The 18,362-nt window shown below is 42.5% G+C and overlaps 1 protein-coding gene across 15 annotated transcripts in view; it reads left to right on the top strand.

Annotated features, from left to right (window-relative positions):
* Positions 1–18,362, top strand: part of Frem1 (FRAS1 related extracellular matrix 1) — a 160,659-nt gene that overhangs the window by 77,746 nt on the left and 64,551 nt on the right. For 13 of the 15 annotated variants that reach the window (XR_009585142.1, XR_009585140.1, XR_009585141.1 and 10 more), the window contains 4 exons: positions 3,030–3,234; positions 6,375–6,519; positions 9,867–10,008; positions 12,857–13,052. Coding sequence is in view for 10 of the 15 variants with exons in the window: in XM_060365784.1 (XP_060221767.1) it covers positions 3,030–3,234; positions 6,375–6,519; positions 9,867–10,008; positions 12,857–13,052 (688 nt within the window). In the remaining 5 variants the exon portion in view is untranslated. Of the gene's footprint in view, positions 1–3,029; positions 3,235–6,374; positions 6,520–9,866; positions 10,009–12,856; positions 18,293–18,362 lie in introns of those variants that run through there. The other 2 variants (XR_009585143.1, XM_060365789.1) reach the window with 2 other exon arrangements.

The following is an 18,362-nucleotide window of genomic DNA, read 5'->3' as shown; positions in this document are numbered from 1 at the left end:
TGTGTGTGTGTGTGTGTGTGTGTGCTATAGGGAACCCACACACCTACAACCTACTGGGTTGTGGGTTGTAGGTTCCAAGTCCTTTCCATGTATTCATAGTTAATCTTCACAAAAGGCTTCTAGGGTACTTTTATTGTGATTTCATTAGTGAAGAAATGAGGCATACATAGGTTATCTAAGTAGCCCAAGAGATTTATGGACATGCCAGAATTATGTCTATTATACTATATTTTTTTCTGTATGTTTTTACTTACAAATAAGAGAATCATACCATCTTCTCTGTGCTTTACTTTCTAAAGAAAAACAAATATATATATATATACATATATATATATATAGCTCCTATGTAGTTCCTTTTAAATATCATGACTCTTTATATACAGTTATTTAAATTACACACAAGCACTAACAAGTCAAATGAACACAGACTTTGGCCTCAACAAAACTTGGGTGTTGCTTTAAATATTTTTTGCATCTTGGGCAGGCTATTTATCTTGAAGGTTCTGTTTGCCCATCTTTAAAAATATATATCTAATTTTGTTTGAGAGTTAGTCATGATGATCAAGTTGGCCAAACACAGTAGGTCCTTAATGAGCAAATGTTTCCAGTACTATTGTGTTTCATCTTTTTTCTAATATTGACCAAAGTCATTATTTCTGCTCATTATTTTTGCTAAAAATAATCACATTCTAAACGTGAAAGACTTCATTTGATTTTAATTTTCTACTGAATCTTAACGGCACACAAGCGTCACCTCAGCATGAGATTTAAGAGCCAACTCCTGCCTCTCCTCTTCTTTTGGCTTGCGGCTTACTCTGGAGAGCCCTTCAGTTATTATGTGAGGGGGAGAAACCTTTAAATGATCCCTTCCACACCTATTTCCACTGTCTTTATCTGCCTGAGGCATGGGCTTCTGGAATAATTAGGCCTCTGGGAAGTTGTCCCTTACTCCTTTGTGGAAGTAATCGTGTCTTTCACCCATGCTTCCACATACATGCAAATCATGCGCAGATCTTTGGGGCATTGTCAGAGACAACCTTTAAGTGTCAAGAATTCTTTTTTTTTTTCTTCATATAACCACATTTGGCTTTCCTGTTAAGAAATTTCCTTACTGTACAGATACTGTACATCAGAATGTTTTTGTTTATTATAAGCCTTTGCAAACCCATGCCATAGGAAATATTTGCTTTTTATGTAAATTCATTAAAATTTTTTATTCTCATAATGTCAAGACACAATTTGATTTCCAAAAAAAGAATCCTGTAGGGGTTTTGTTTGTTTGTTTGTTTTAGAAAATTCTCTGGTAATCATGTGAATAAATTTACCATCTTATAAACAAGATAGATTACTACACAGTCAAGGAGGAAATGCTTCATGGTTAAGTTCCATAAAGATGGAGAGTTACAAAATGCTTTTAAGGTGCTTTAGTAGAGTTCTTAGGGGCTGGAAAAGTGATATACTGGCATGAACTATTTAATAGGTGTATCATTATGAATGAATCTACGATGCTCTTTTAATCTTTAGTGATAAAAATTCATAGAAGAGCAGTGTTCATTGTTTTGCCCCAATATCACAGTGCAGCTGCAGGAAGGACCCCGGAGCCAGTGGGAGAAGCTGGAAAGGAAGCAAAATTCTCACCACATGGTCCCCTCAGCTGTGAGGAAAGCCCGCGGGCCTCCACTCTTTCATGCGTCTTGCTTCTTGATGTCCTGTAGCCCTTGATATTACTTCCCTGACTACGCTATCGATAGACAGGCCTTCCCAGTCCTTCCTGACTTTGATTCTTGGGAGCATCTATGCTTCCTCCAGAATGCAGCACAGTGGCCTTGCAGAAAGGAAGGAAGCCTGTGTAGAATTTGCCTACTTTTATTTCTTAGCTCTTGCTGTATTTCAGAACAGAAAACAAATATTTCCTTGTTTTATCTAAGTACTAGATGACCAGTGAGCTTCTTGGGTCAGTAGATACTCCATTGTGTGTGTGTGTGTGTGTGTGTGTGTGTGTGTAGTATGTCAGGTTCCCTGCTCTGTCACTTTATGCCTTTTTCCTTTAGATGAAGTCTCCCATTGAACCTGGGGCTGGGCTGGGAAAGCCCCTAAGCTCTTGCTGTCTCAGCCCCTTTGCCCCCTGCCCTGACAGTGCTGAGGCTACAGGAGTCTCACAGCCACACCCAGCTTTTTATTGGGTGTTGGGGAGCTGGGATCAGAGCCTCAAAGTTTCACAGCAAGAACTCTTACCTGCTGAGCATTTCCGCAGAACCCAAAATGAATGAAAAAGTATCTACTATGATAGTAAAAATTTGAAAGCCCAAATATCAGAATGGCAAAGTCACTAATAACAATAAAAAGGACAGGCATCTGAGGAGGCATTGGAGGGGCCTCAGGGGGAAGGAGAGTGGATAGCGATGGACGAGTGTGATCAAAATACATTATATACATGTATGAAAATTTAAAACAACAAATATGAAATATTTTGGAAAAGAAATACCAAATTTGCTCCGTGTATGCAATAAGTATTTGCTACTTTCAAAGAAAATAGAAACCTAAAAATTGTAGAGACAAGGAGTTCTGAGTTTCATAATGGATCACTGTCTGCAGAAAAGATTGCAGACTCACTTTTACACTGAGCTTTCCTGACTTCCGGAGAGTAAGCGTACATTTGCAACCTTTGAGTTATTAACAGCATGCATGTTCTAAATTCTTAAATAGAATTTTTATTTAAGTGTTTTTGCACGCATATATATGTGAATGAGGAGACACGCATACCATAGCCCAAATGTTGAGGTTGGGACAAGTTTGCAGACTCCGTTCTCCCGACTTTAATGTGAGTTTTAGGAATTGAACTTGGATGGCTAAGGCTTGTGTGGCAAGCCCCTTTCCCTGCTGTGCCTTCTTACCAGCCCCACATAAACTCCCTGGGAATACTGAAACGGGATCTCTTCATATAAGTGGGATTTTTAAGCGGCTTTTCAGAAGAAACAGGTGAAGGTTCCATTTCGCTTTGCTGACTCTGCCGGCTTGCTCCTGCTCAGGTCTGTGAGGGTCACATGACAGAGCTGGATTCTTCCATCATGAGTGCCACTGACGGGGACATTCCCAAGGACCCCTTGCTCTTCAGCATCGCTCAGAAGCCCCAGCATGGCCTCCTCGTCGATGCGGCGATCAGCAAGGACCCTTCTCAGGTCAAGCAGCTGAGACATGAAATCCACAACTTCTCCATGGACCTTCTCAGCAACGGTAGCTCATGTTCCACTTGTGTTTACCCACTGTCGTTGACATCGTAACTTAGCTCCTCCCCATGTGTGGGCTCCAAACAAGTTGAAACCCAGTAGAAACAGAAATCAGATTTTGGGGACCAGAGGTGAGGGTACTAGAGTGAGGATCTGTAGATCAAAAGGTACAAAATTTCAGTGCCACAAGACAAAGTTTGAGCCATCTGTTGTGCACTGTGGTGTGAGCAATACTAAGAGCACACACGTGACATGCAATAGCCAGGTGAGGCCGTGCAGATTTGCGGGATTTAAACATGTCCCACGTTATACACACATCAAAATGTCATGCTGTGTTTAATGCCCACAAATTTTTGTTAATTGATACATAAATTTAAAAACTGTTTTACACCCGTAAAGACACTAACAAATCATAGAAATGTGGGGAAAGGAAAAGTTGGCACTTTAGCTCTTCAGTCTATGACAGGCTTTTGGTTAGTGAAGGGCACACAGCCCCTGCCTTCCACTGTAGGCAGCTGAAGACATAATAGCACGTTTTCTTTGACTTTTAGAATGCCATTAACAGTCATATTTGTGATTTTCAGGTTTTTAACACAGAATTTTAATCATAATTAAAAATTTTCTTTCCAGACTATTCCGATCATGGCTTGTCTGCCAAAAATTTCCACAGTTGAAACAAATATAGATCCACATATAATAACCCCTCATTAGTCTCTGCGGGGATAATGTGTTCTTCAGGGAGATGACGCTCTGGAGCAGCCTGAATTGTTTTTTAATTACTTTTTTAAAGACCTTATCCCATTTTCAGTGTATAAAAATACTTTCAAGAATTTGAGCGAATATGCCGCTCTAGAATGAATGGCTAATCTCATATGCTTCTCTTCTCTGTCTCATTTTTCCAACCTGAAAGGTGTTCCCTCACCTTGGGTTGGACAAGGTGGAGTACTCTGTTCTCCTCCACAAGAAGCCAACCCTCTCTCCAGACCTGTCTCCTCCCTGACTAGTTTGTCCTAGTACTTCCTGGCTTGTTTCCTGCTGCCGTTTGAGTATTTATTTCTCTAATTAGAATGTATCCTCTTTGTCCCAAAGGTTATTTTGTAATAACTGCTGTTGTCATCTCACCTTTGAATCTGAAAAGCCAATTTGTTGTCTCGGTTTTTGTGAGTTGTAAAGAATTAAGCTCTGGAACTTCAAGGCTATCTTATAAGACCAAATCAGACCCCATATGAGACAAATGATATCGTTACAAACATAGGGAAAGGGAATGATAGCTTAACATTTACCCTCAGGAAAGTCTGATTTTCATTCTTTCTTTTCTGCCTTTTGGGCTGGGTTAGGTGATGCCTACCTGTAATTCCAGCACCTAAGGAGTCTGAGGCAGGGGACATACAGCTAAAAAAAATTTTACATTTACGTATTTTGTGCATTTGGGGGAAGTTGTGGGGTGCCTGAGTGCCATGGCTAACATGTGGAGGTCAGAGGTCAACCTGTGGGATTTGGTTCACTCTTTCAGCCATGCAGAGTCTGGGGTTCAAACTCAGACTTGAAGATAAGAACCTTTATTTACTGAGATATGCAAAGATTTTTTTTTTTGGGGGGGCGGTGATTTGAGGCAAGGTTTCTCTGTGTAGCCTTGGTTCTCCTGAACTTACTTTGTAGATCAAGCTGGCCTCAAACTCACAGAGATTTCCCTGCCTCTGCCTTGCAGAGTGCTGGGACCACAGGCATGTGCCACCATGCCCAGTTCCAAGATAGTTTTTTTTGAAAGTGATATTATTGGTTGTAATTATCAGATTAGATAAGTATCATGTATTCATTGTCTAAGTTTGGATAGCATAGTTAACTTAAACAAAAGATAAAAATTTCTTACATAAATGCATATTTTGATGACATTTTCAAAAGTTAGGTTTTACTTGTATTTTATTTCTGGTTCATTTATGTATTAAAAGTAACCCAAACAATTTGAATACATTCTTATAAACATCTCACCTCTAAAGATACAGGACTTACGAAACCCCTGCCATGTTATAATTATTTCCTGTGCATTCTAAATGGAACCTGGAATATTTTGGCCACTACAGTGTTTTACTAGTGTACTATGCTAAATTTTTTCATAGCTGTTTTCTATCTTAAACAATCTTTTATATTTCTTGCCAGTAATGGTCATACGTCAGTGATCATTTTCCATAAATCTCTTGATAGTTTTACAGCTTTGTAATAAGTTTTGAAAATAGTAAATTAAAGTTTTCAACTGAATATCCAAAGGACCATAAGGTTGGCTTAAGACACATGACTAAAGGTAGTTTTTATAGAGAAGTTTGTTACAACTTATGATTTATTTTGGTGACAGCTCAAGACAGATCTTACTTTACTTTTGCACAATAATTCATTTTCTCAGATTCATGCAAATAGCGCACTGCCTTTGTTCTTATACAGTTTATGTGGTTTCCTTATTACAATGAGGAAATTTGATGGGCTATTGCCCCCCCACGTCTGCTTCCTCTGCGGGGTATCCAGGCTCATGGCACACCCGGCTGGACTAGTGAGAGTGAAGCTTAGTAGGGATGGGTGAGTGGAAGGCAGGGTCTTTGTCGGCATCAGCAGTGAGTGCAGGAGAAACAAACCTTTCTGGAGACAGCTTCAGTGAGACAGCTTGTTTAACAGAGGGGCCACAAAGGCTATTTGAAAGTTTGGGGAGTGGGGAGTGGATTTTAGAGTGAGTATACATCATTGGCCAGGGCCAGGGTGCTGGGGATGCTGTATTTGCATAAGCAGGAATTCCAGGTGCTGCTAGACACGACCTTATAAGGAGAAAGGAAGTTTAACCTGTCTGCCAGGCTATCTGACCTCCTCAGGAGGGAAAGGGTGTGTTCACAGGGCTATGTGAGCTGGGGCATGCAGGCCCAGGAAAAGGAAGGAGAGGTTCTACTCCTGCTGATCTCAGGATGAGATCCAGACCAGCTCCCCCAGTTGCATGGCTTTCTGGCCCCACAGGCCATGAATGAATCCACAGAACAGAATTCATGTCACTCGAATGCACCTATCAGTGAACGTTTTGAACACCAAAGACCGACATTAAAGAAGAGTATCTGTGGCATGTGGATGGTTCAACAAGAAGAAAGACCCTCTCCTTTTTTCGTCTTCCAGGAATGAAGCTGGCCTATGTCCATGATGACTCGGAGAGCCCTGCTGATGGCTTTGTGATCCAGTTGTCAGATGGGAAGCACAAAATACTTAAAACCATTTCAGTAAATGTCACTCCAGTGAATGATGAGAAACCAACATTAAGCAAGTAAGCAGACTGAGGGGAGTCACTTCAGATTTGCATAAAGCTCTGTGACACTAGGTCCAAGTGCGTCCACTGTGTCCTCTTCCACCACGGCCCCTTCCCTTCAGGCATCAGTAACTTCCAGGGCAAAGTTGACACTGTAGGAAGCAGTGTCAAGATGGTGAGCCCTTAAATGAGATTTTTCTAAAAGTCCAAGTTTACTCTGGAACACAAAAAACTAAACATACGTGTATATGCACATATGCATGCTTTCACACACATGTGCACACACATGCAAAGTATAACCTATAATTCGAGTTACAATGTCAACTGCCAACAGTCCTTACAATAGACTTCATCAAACTTGTAACAAAAAGTGCTCAAGGGAAATGCTCAGTCCTACTTTGCTCAACATCTTGGTACTTCGCTGTCTGCCAAATCCGTTCTACGTCCCGTAGCGGGGATAGTGAGACCAGCACCTCACTATCACATATCAAAATGCTACTTCTTAGAGCTCTAGTGTTATGAACTGCAAACCTCGCTGGCAACGCCCTTGCAGAGAGTGGCATTTCTACAGGACCAGCAATTTCTTCTGCAATTGTTAAGGGTCACAGGTCACAGAGGGCAGCGATCTTTAGGAGGCCCAGAAGGCCTTTAGGGCTGGTTTCAGATATGAGTCTGGCTCTTGGTGCCTCCACTGAGACTCCCCTTTATTTAATGCTGTAGACATTAAGTAGGTTATCTGAATTTCGCCAGGATGGGAACACATTCCTAGAAATCTCTAAACTCCCAAAGTCTCCTAGACTGTGTAGGGAAAAGAGACCAGACAAGTCTACACCTTACCCTGTCAGATTGTCATCATTCCTTACTGGTTGCCAAATGCGCTGAAGAAAGTGTTATGGAAAATGCTTATGATAGTGTTTTGGAAGGCTGATTCTCAGACATCAGTTCAACAAAGAATATATATGAGACATCCATGTCTTTATTTCAACGCTGGGATGTCAGATTGGTTTGACATTGACTTACAAATGTGAAAGAGGAAGCAGGATGAATTCAAGGCTAGCCTGGGGTGACACAGTGAGTTTGATACCAGCCTTGCTTACGTGGGAAGACCTCTGACAGTGGGGATTGAAGGTTATAATACAAACCTCTTTGTAATCATCACTTAAAGAAGGGAGAGAGATGGAAGCCAGTGTTTATTAAGTACTTACTAAGTGGCAGACACTTTACCAAATCCTTTATACACATGAATTTATGAGCTCCTCAGCTAAACACTGACCAAGACCAGAAAAGCAAAGGAGTCTGTGCACTGCAAAGACTCCTTTTTTTTTTTTTTTTTTGCTGCTAACACCCTGGCAAATAGCTACAGCTACAAAATACCCAAATCTTTCCAATCCTGCTTCATAATCCATCCTTTATAAAATAATAAGATAATAAGCATAATTACTAATCATATTTGTGGGCCACAATGTGACACTTACATACACATGAATAAAATACAATGTCAGATCTGCTTGATTGGCCTTTCACTTCCTCCTTCCTTGTCTCCCGAGGAAGGGAGCAGCGGTTCCTCCTTTCTCTTCCACCTCTTACTTCCCTCCAGAGCATCTTGCTCCAGTTGTTGTCTTCTTCTGCACCTCCAATTTCTCCTGCTTCTTTCCTTCTGTTATTAAGACCCCAGGCATAGATGGTAGTTAAGAAATGTTGAGACAGAGTGACTCAGATGGCTACTTATCAGAGGTATGACCTTAACACTCTCTCTGCTTCTCCTTGAAGCCTTTCAGTGGACGAGGATAATGTTAGCATCCTTTTCATAGGATTGCTACAAGTAAGATAGGTTAAAGTGCTCCAGGGATTGTACACGGTGGGTGATCACAAATACTTTTTGTTGTCATTATTACAGGCAGTTGTTCCCATTCTAAAAATTACCCCCCTGTTCATTTCTGCCAAGAGTAGCTTAGTCTTTGCTAGTACTTGACCCCATTTCCTTGATGGTTCCTTTAGATGCCGTGGTGGAAGCTTCTGTCCCCGAGTTCCAGCACCTCAGTCTACCTGTGCTGGGCACAGGATCAGTGTTCCACGTCAGATGCTCACGTTGTGAGGCTCCACTTTTCTCCTTAGGAAGCTGCCTCAACTTGTGCAGACAGTTGGTAACGGTGGGGATGGACGGTCAGTAACTGTGAGAGAGAGAGTAAATAAGACAAACGCCCCGCCTTTCTGCCCTCCGGAAGCTTACTCTTGTCATGCTCGGCATGGGTCCTCAGAAGATCCTAGCTGGGCACTGAGGCGTGCGTCTGTAGTCTCAGCTCCTTGGGAGGTTGAGGCAAGAGGCTGTCCTGGACCTAAAAGTTAGAGACTTCCTGACCAACTTCGTCAGGTCCCTCAACTGCCTTCAGCAATCAAATCACTCATCTTGCCCTTCCCCTGTCCCTTCTTGCCAGCTCCCATCTGTCTACTCCAGAATCCCTTTCTACAAAATTACCCGTAACACAGTCCTTTTCCTCAAAGTCCCTTGTAGGGCAACCTAGATTGTGATACTTGCCATCGCTGCCATGTAATTCCAACATGCTTTTCCTACCAGCCTCGTCTTTCTCACAGTGACTTATGGCCAAGCTTCATCTTATAAAAGGTGCCACTGACCACCAGATTCATTAGCTTTCTAGAATACTGTGATTCATTCTCGCCATTAGGAAGGTAGATGAAGTCACCCTGTCCTATCAGGGAAGCTGACAGTTCTAGGCTAGCAGGGATCCCTCTTCGAATGAGAGAGGCTGGGATGAAGTATCAGGCATTGGCTTCTCTGCAGAAGACCTGGTGTTCGCTGATGTCACTCGTGAGCTGTGGTGTCCTTGGTCCCAAGGCTAAGACTTCAAGCATGCCCATCTTTCTCAGAAGCAAGACTTGTGGACAGAGTAGTCATTTGTGGTCTCACTGTGATCACAGTGGAGAGCTAGAAAGAGCTGGTGGAAAGAAATCCCTTCCTCACTTGGGTGAGGCAGGGAAAAGCCTGCAGTGTCCACACTGAAGCAGCAGCTGCTCACTGCCCCATGCTTCATGCTGGCCTACTTTCTTCATGGAGACATTGTAAGCATTAGATGAAAGAATGAATAGAAGATCCTTATATAAACTACATGTAACATAAAAATGTAATGTTCTCTTCACGTAAACACAGCAAACCTCTCTCACCTGGCCCCCTAGTAATGGCTGCTGGGTCACACTCCTTTTCAGACTTTGGCCACGCTCCTTTTTCAGACTTTGGTGTATGATTCAGTTTCCAGTACTTTGGGTATTGGTTATTACTTCTTAATTCTTGAGGTTGGGACCCGTGATATCCAATACAAGTATCAACACTGGCATTTTCCTTTCTACAGGGAGGCCGAAATCTCAGTGGCTGTGGGCGATACGCGTGTTCTGTCTAGTGCTGTTCTTTCAGCCATAGATAAAGACTCTCCCAGGGAGAATATTCACTATTTATTTGAAAGACTTCCCCAAAATGGGCAACTTCAGCTTAAGGTAAGTGACCTTTTAAAAATAATCAATTATTATTTTTAATGCATGTGTACCCATATGTGTTTATATGTGCCACTTGTGTGCAGTTGCCTACCGAGGTTAGAACCTTTGGAGCTAGAATTATAGGTGCAGGTGAGCTGCCTGTTTTGGGTGCTGGGAACTAAACCCTGTTCTTCTGCAAGAGTAGCGTGGGCTCTTAACCACTGAGCAATGTGTCCAGCCCTAGAGTGGCCCTATCATCTTCATTTCCCAAAGCAGATGTGAACTTTACCAATACACGCTCTTGTACAAGTACATTTATTCTCACATACGCATAGTTTCCATTCAAAAGTAGAACATTTCCTTTTCCTGTTAAGAAAACTTTTGAATATGTTTCCACTCCTCCTTTTTCTTCTTCCCCAACTCCTTCCCTCCGTCTTTAACTCCTACTCTTGCTCCTTCCTAATGCCTGTGTCCCCCTCTCCCATTCCAGTGCCACTCATTTCATTTCTCTCATTTTCTCTGCCGTACTCAAAGCCATTCTCAGGAACATGGCAACATTTAAAAATCTGTCTTGGTGACTGTCTTTGTCAGGAAATCTCTTTTTCCAGCCTCATGGAAATGCGTGAGAAGGCAAAATCTTGAATCAAAAAACCACACTAGGCAAACCTTCAGGTCATGGCCCTCCCTCCATCCCCACTGATGGCTGTCATGTCTTAGTAACTGCGGTATTAGAATCCATCAAACTGTGTGACAGTAAAGCAACATTCCTGCATTTGTATGTGTCCCAAACTTAATGCTTTAATGGAAAGTGGAAAACATGAGAACATGAAGGCACACGAAGGGTTAAGTCACTCGGGCTCTGGTGCTAACTGTTCCAGGAGCTTGCTCACACCCTCTTGATTCCTTTTAGTCCTGTAATGGCAGATTTCTAGTCTATTCAGACTGCAGCCGTCATGCTTAATGACTAGCCCAACCTGAATTATAGATCAGCCACTGGAGAAGGTCAGCCGACTCGGGGGTCAAACGTTTACATGAATGGTGGCTAGAGACCAGCAGCCACCTCTAGCCAACCTCGACATGATTACCTGAATGCTTGAGTCTTAATCTAATGCAGGCTCAGTTTAGAATAGAAAAGCAGCGAGGATTCATTCTGTGGGGAACAGCTTGATTGCCACAGTGTGGGTACCACAGAGAGTCAGAGAGAAGAGCAATCACTGATTTAAATTGAGGTACAGCTGTGTCCTTATTTCATTTCAAAGCGTAATGAAGCAGAAACACAGTGAGAGTGCACACGTTTGGGTGGCTTGGGGCCTGAGTTGCTTCAGATATGAGAAGATCCAGATGGGTCCAGGGCCCCAGCAGGGCTACACACCATTTTCTCACACCTCCCTCAGGCTCGCTGAGGCTGGCTGACTGAGGCTAGGGACCAGGTCTCCAGGCCTCCTGGACTCTCAAGGCTTCTTATTTTCTTGTTAGCATCCCTTCATTTTTTGTTTGTTTGTTTGTTTGTTTTGTTTTGTTTTTCATTTTGAGTTTCTCTCTTTTTGTTTTCCCCTTCCTTTTCCTGGCATCAGATGATTGCGTTATTTCAAACTCATATTTGGGAATGTAAATGAAGAATTAGAAACAAGAGGGCAAATGATGCCTTCCCCTGTATTTATTTTCTAGGACAATATTATCAAGAGGAAAAGTTAAAAGCAATTCTATGCAGCCTGGCTTAAAACGAGTCTGTTTGAAAATCTTTATTTGCAAATATATCTGCTAAAAGGAAAAATAGCACAGCTTAACTACCGTGCTATAAGTTATTTCACACAGCAGACTTGCACAGGTCTACAAATGTCAGGTGGGCAAAAATGTTCCAGGAGAAGAAATCCCACCAAGTAGAAGAGCTCAAGAGGAGTGATGATGTAGTGGTAGGGAACTGGGGGTGGATGACTAACAAAAAAGAAAACACACATGACTTAAATATGGCCAGACAGGCAAACTGCACTGCAATTCTTATTGTGAATCACTGAAAAGGACATTTTCTTCCAGTTATATTGAACAACTTTTTGTGAACTATTCTTAGGGAAAGCTATGCTAGGAATTTAAGAGAATTGAAATAGTATTATTAATACAATATAGGTTTATTATTCCATAATAATTTTCCAGTTATTAGCCAGTCTGCCAGCCTAAAAGCCTCTTTCAATAACAAAAATGCCACAATTTCTTAGTTAAACATGTACAAAATAGGTGTTTAACTAAGGTTGAATTCAGCTTCGAGATCCAGATGGAAAATGTAGAGGGCATTGACTGTCTACTGTGTGCGTGGTTCGGGGAATAGGGTGTGATGGGGATCTGACAGCTTTCTTTAGGTTTTAGTAAGGCAGGACAGTGGGCTGGGGAAATTGCTAATGCATTCTGATTCTGTTTGACCCAGTGGGCTTGTAAACACAAGTCATGTTAAAAAAAAAAGGGGGGGTGTTTTATTAGTTATACAAAATTCAAAACTAAAATAAATAAAAAGAGGGAATTCCAAAAGAAACATATTTAATTTCTAGGCAGCCAGTTCCAGCAACTGATTGCCCACCTGCTCTCGTTAATTGGGATATTTAATCAGCCATGATTACTGATGATAAATACTTCGGAAATACCAGTGCTATTGAATGGCTTTGTCAAAAGTCCTTTGGTTGAAGCTGTTTTTCACCCAAGGTCTTTAATTATTTTAATATATTTCTTTGAAAGGAAAATACAGTGAAAGGAAAATAAAAGGTAAAAGGTAGTGTAGAGTTTCCCCCAAGCAACCCTATCAGAAGTTGTCAGGGCATGGGGAGAATGTCCACTGTGAATCAGGGAAGCCAGAAGGCTGCCTGACTGTGGCACCTTTCAGATAGGGAGGGACTGGGTCCCTCTCTCAGCTGGCATGCAGTGCACCCAGGAGGACGTGGACCTGAACTTGCTGAGATACACACACACTGGCAAAGTGGGTTCCCAGGATGGAGACAGCTTCACCTTCTACCTCTGGGATGGGGATAACAGATCACCTGCATTTGACTGTCACATCATCATTGAAGACTCCGGAAAAGGTAAGAGTGTGTTTACCCATGCTTACTGAGGACAGTGGTTGTCAGTAGAAATGAGCTGGAAATAAGTCCACACATTTGTGAATTACAGGCCAAGAAAACTTCCTGACTTCCTTACATAGGTATCAGGCACACACATGGTACATAAACACACCCACTCAGGCAAAACACCAATATATGCAAAGCAAAATAACAAAAAAAGAAAGAAAGGAAAAATGTTTAGCAAAGGAGAATGTGAGTTCTTGATACTCAACTGCCGCCATTCTATAATTTATGATTGTAACTTACACCAGGAGGTTAGGGATCATATCCTGTTGCAGACCCAGGGTATACACACTTTCAGATCAAACAGTCTTTGATCCTTAATACATGCTGTATTAACTGAATGCTTCTTTATTTAGTCGTGAAGCTCAGAATTAAATTCAGTGATTTGAGTGCGATTTAAAAACCCCAACAACTTTATTTTATGCATGTGGAATAATTACAATTGTCCTGAATTAATTTTTATATGAGTTAATGTTATTCCTTTTGGATGCTTATATTACGTTTTATTTACTTGCTTTCCAGTTATAGAATGTATTCTGTGATTAAAGATGATCAGATAAATAAAGTAGATGATGCTGAGTACATTTATTCTTCTCTGCAAAAATATCACTGTACTGGTTGGGTTTGTACGGCTTGACACCTGGGAAGAGGAGCTTTAGTTGTGAAATTGCCTCCATCAGATTGAACTGTAGGCAAATCTGGGGCTATTTTCTTGGTTAATGATTGGTGGGGGAGAGCCCGTCCTACTGTGGATGGCACCATCCCTGGGCTGGTGGTCCTGGGAGGTAGAAGAAAGCAGGCTGAGCATGCCATGGGAACAAGCCAGTAAGCAGCCTCCCTCCATGGCCTCTGCTTCAGTTCCTGCCTCCAGTTCCTACCTTGGGCTCCCTTGATGATGGACTGTGTGACCTGTCAGCTGAAACCCTTTCCTTGCTCAGGTTGATTTGGATCAGTGTTTAATCACCACAACAGAAACGTAATTAGGACAATTGTGCACACAAGATGCTAGGCAAATGGAATACTCCAGCATTTTGGCACAAGGGAGGCGATGTGTCAAAGGAGGCTTTCTTCTCAGTGCCTTAGTTTCACAGCATGGGAGAAGACATTCCACAGGCACCTGGGTCATCTCCTGTCCAGTCACCTCTTCGTCTCTAAGTCCATCCATAGTTACTTAGGAAGTGAGAGGCTGAGAAAGAGCTCACGGACCAAGGTCTCATCGATTCTGCTTGAAGGCAGCTCACATTTCTTTTATGCCTTCCAGTGGCTGAATCACAGTCATAGGGTATATTTGGGGAAGTTGGGCAATAGAAGCCCAGAAAGAAATGACCCTAGGTTTCTGAGCACCTCACCACACCGAATTAATGTGCAATTGTTTTCAAAACGATTTATGAAAACCCATAGTAAGCAGTCAGATGTATTTATCCAGGAACATTTAAGAAGCTCAGAATTTCTCTTGCTTCTTTGTATGTTGTTTTATCACTGCAACATTGTACCCTGTTTTCCTTCTGTTTTTTTATGCTCCTTAATATGACATTTATAAGTTGCTTATGTTTCTCATGACTTCACAAGCAAAACTTTTTACGAGATCTATTCATATTTTTTATTTAATTTTTTTAAATATGTGTGAGCTTTGTGTGTATGTCTGTGTGTCACATGTGTGCCTGGTGCCTGTGGAGGCCAGAGGAGGGTGTCAGATACCCTGACACTAGAGTTACAAATAGTTGCAAGCTGCCATGTGGGTGCTGGGAACTGAATCCAGGTCCTCTGCAAAGAGCACCCAGTGCCCTTAACCGCTGAGCCATCTCCCCAGCCCAAGCCTAACTTATCTCAAGCAGAGCCATACTGTGTAGCTGGCTGAACTATCTTCTCTATCCAGAACATATGCTCAGCTATGTCCAGGACCTATTATAAATAACCTTTCACCTTCCAGCTGTGATGTGACAAGTTCTTATTTCCACAGTGACAGAAAGGATGTCTTTAGGAGCCATTTAGGGTGCACAGGTCTGCAGTTTACCCATGCCTATACTCTGCTTTGAAGTGCTGGAGAGTGAGCTGCAGAAAGGCAAGAGCTGGGTGCCCTACCCCCGCCCCACAGGTGGCTGTGCTCCTGGTAAAAGCGCCCTGTAACATTTTAACTTTCCCTTCCTTGTTTGTTCCTCTTACTTCCTCAGAGCATCTGAGGCTTAGATTTTCATTGGAATTTAGAATAATCTTTAATTCTTGCATTTCAGTTGGAGAAAAAAAAGACAGTATGCCCAAAATACCAGTTTGGTCATTTGAAACAAAATTACATAATCTTACCAGTCCTGGGATTATTCACTCTGGGGTAAAACACTCATGTACATTAAATATGTAAACAAACAAGCACATAAATAAATAAATACAAACATACTTACATACCTAAGATGTCTCCAGACATTGGCAAACATCCTGAAGGGGGTGGGCTGGGGTAGGGTGAAGAGTAGGGGTGTAGTGTGTGCTGTATGAATTCGTGTGTGTAGTGGGGTCTGCATGCGCATGCATGTGTGCTGTATGTATGTGTGTGATGTGATGTATATGTATGATGTGGTGTGTATGGTATATGTATGTGTATGAGTGTGTGGCATAGACTGTGTGGTATGGTGTATGTGTGAGTTTTTGTGTGTTATGTGGTGTGGGGGAGGGCATTAGTGGCCCTCGTTAGAAATGCTCATCTGATACTGTACTATCTTGGGCCAAAAAAATGTCTCAGTGGGTCAAGGAACTTGCCCAACAACTTAATTTCAATCCAGCAAACTCACGTGGTGGACAGGGAAAACCAATTCCTTCCAATCAAATTGTCCTCCCTCCCCCAGGGACACAGCCCCTTCAACAGGCCACACTTCCTAATCCTTCCCAGTCAGTTGTACCAACTGGGGATCAGGCATTAAAACATACAAACCCATAGGGCCCTTCTCATTCCCTAAGAAGTCTTATTGGATCTTGTGTTTTCAATCTATCTCACGTATTTATTTTCTTGTTGGATATTCACCCATTTAGTGCTGAATGCTGAAGAGGGGGTGGCGCAGTACAGTGCTTATGAGTTGTGCCTTTAGTGAGTGACTTTTAAAGCCAATTCTGTTTCCCACTCTCAGTAAGAGAGAGCCTCTAGCACTAAACAGTGCCTCCACATCCCAAAGTTACAATCTGGGGGCTGGGATAAAGCTCCTCCCTGAAGCAGAGCCCACCCCTGTGCCTGACATGGAGCAGCCCTGCTCATTTTGATTGTTTACTTACTTGGTGGTGTTAAGAATTGAGCTTTGGTCCTTGCGCATGCCAGGCAAGCACTTTATAACTGAGCTGTATCTCCAACTCAAAGCTTTATATTTTAGGTACCATCATTTTTAATGGATCTCTAGTAAATGAAACTGGTTTGTGAAATGCCGTCAGCCTATGTGCTAATCACTTCTATCTTGCTCATTCATACACTTGTCTATGATTTTTTTTAACATTATAAAATAGGTGTATTATAAAATGAGGCTTTGTTTCTTCAGTGAAGTGTTCACTCAGTCCTTTTGACTGGTTAGTTAGAAAGTCCTTGCCAGGGGATGATGACAAACACCTTTGATCCCAGCACGTGGGAGGCAGAGGCAAGCAGATTGCTGAGTTCGAGGCCAGCCTGGTTTATAGTTTTAGGACAGCCATGGCTATACAAAGAAATCCTATCAACAAACCAAACCAAACCAAACCAAACCAAACCAAACCAAAACAAAGGTCTTCCCACAGCAGGTTAGTCTTGACTTGAGCACACTTTGGCCTTTGTCTTTTATACTTACTTTGGACATTGTATGTCACATTTTTCTGCAACTTGGGGGAGGAGGACCTATCTTGGTTTAAAGCGCTAAAGGGACAGTCCATCATGGTGAGGAAGGCATGGTGGTGGCAACTTAAGGCAGCTCGCTACCCACTTTGCACCCACCATCGGCAGACAGAAACATGAAGGCCAGTGCTGGGCTTGCCTTATGATTTCATGTATTCTGCCCCACCAGTTAACGACACCAGTTAAGGTCTACATTCAGGGTAAACCCTCAGCAGTTACCATTTCTAGAAACACTGTAACAGACACACCCTGAGTTGTGTTTCCATGGTAATTCTAAACCCAAACAATTCAACAATGAACAGTCACCATCACAGGGATCACATTTGCTTTGAATTTAAAACATTTTGACAGTGTCGTCCGTGAGTGCCGTATTCGCAGCATCTCCACTCTCACCTCTCCTCTCCAGCACCTTCCATTTCCATTTCAGTGCACCTCCCTCTCAAACCTTTGGCTTCTTCTTCTTTAATTACTACATGCCAGACACACAACCTGCTGAGTCCATTTAGTCCATAACTATGTTTAGGGCTAACCCCTTAGGAGTGGATAACCTGTCAGGGGCTCATTCCTGGAGAAGACTGATTCCCCCTCTTTCAGCAGCCATTAGCTGCCTGTCACTCTCCATCTGGGGGTTGACCGAGCCTTATGAGATTTTCCCCCATGCACATTGGCATGTCAACTGGTATTGTCATTTTGTAGGCCTTGTTTAGGCAACCATATTGTTACGATTTCATGGGGCAGCTTCCCCCTCACATAAAGATGATACAGTTTCCGCAGACAGCCTGCTCCTCAGACGCACAGTCTCTCTGCCCTTCTTCCCTTGGGATCCCTGAGCTTTAGGTTGTGATATAAACGTTTGAGCTGGGGCTGGGTGCCCCAAGGTCAGTTGTTCTCTGCATTCCAGCCTGTTGTGGATTTCTGTAATAGTTCCATCTCCTGCAAAAAAGGATGTTCTTTGATGAGGGGTGAGGGAGTTTACGGCTGAGTAGGATGATTGGCTGCTTTTCTCCCTTGGCAGCTTGCGTGCTGTCTCCAACACTTGGAGAGCCGGTTCTCGGGGACATGGCTTCCAGGTCAGATGCAGCTCAGTCTCTCCAAGTCCTGTGTCTGAAGTGTGTGATGCCTTCATCAATGGGGACATTGAGTATTTTATTTTTTTTATTATTTTTTACAATTTATTTATTTTATATCCTGATTGTAAGCCCCTTCCTCATGTCCTCTATCCCACCCTCTATCCCTCTCTCCCTCTTCCCCCCTAGCCCCTTCCCCTACTACATTGAAAGGAGAGTCCTCCCTGCTGCCATCTGACCCTAGCTTATCAAGTGTCATCAGGACTGCCTGGATCCTCTTCCTCTGTGGCCTGGTAAGGCCGCATCATTAGGGGGAAGTGATCAAAGAGCAGGAAAACCAGTATTTTAAATATGAATCTTAAC

Source organism: Meriones unguiculatus, chromosome 12, assembly GCF_030254825.1.
Source record: "Meriones unguiculatus strain TT.TT164.6M chromosome 12, Bangor_MerUng_6.1, whole genome shotgun sequence".
Taxonomy (NCBI): Eukaryota; Metazoa; Chordata; class Mammalia; order Rodentia; family Muridae; genus Meriones; species Meriones unguiculatus.
This window is presented reverse-complemented; position numbering and strand designations above follow the sequence as displayed.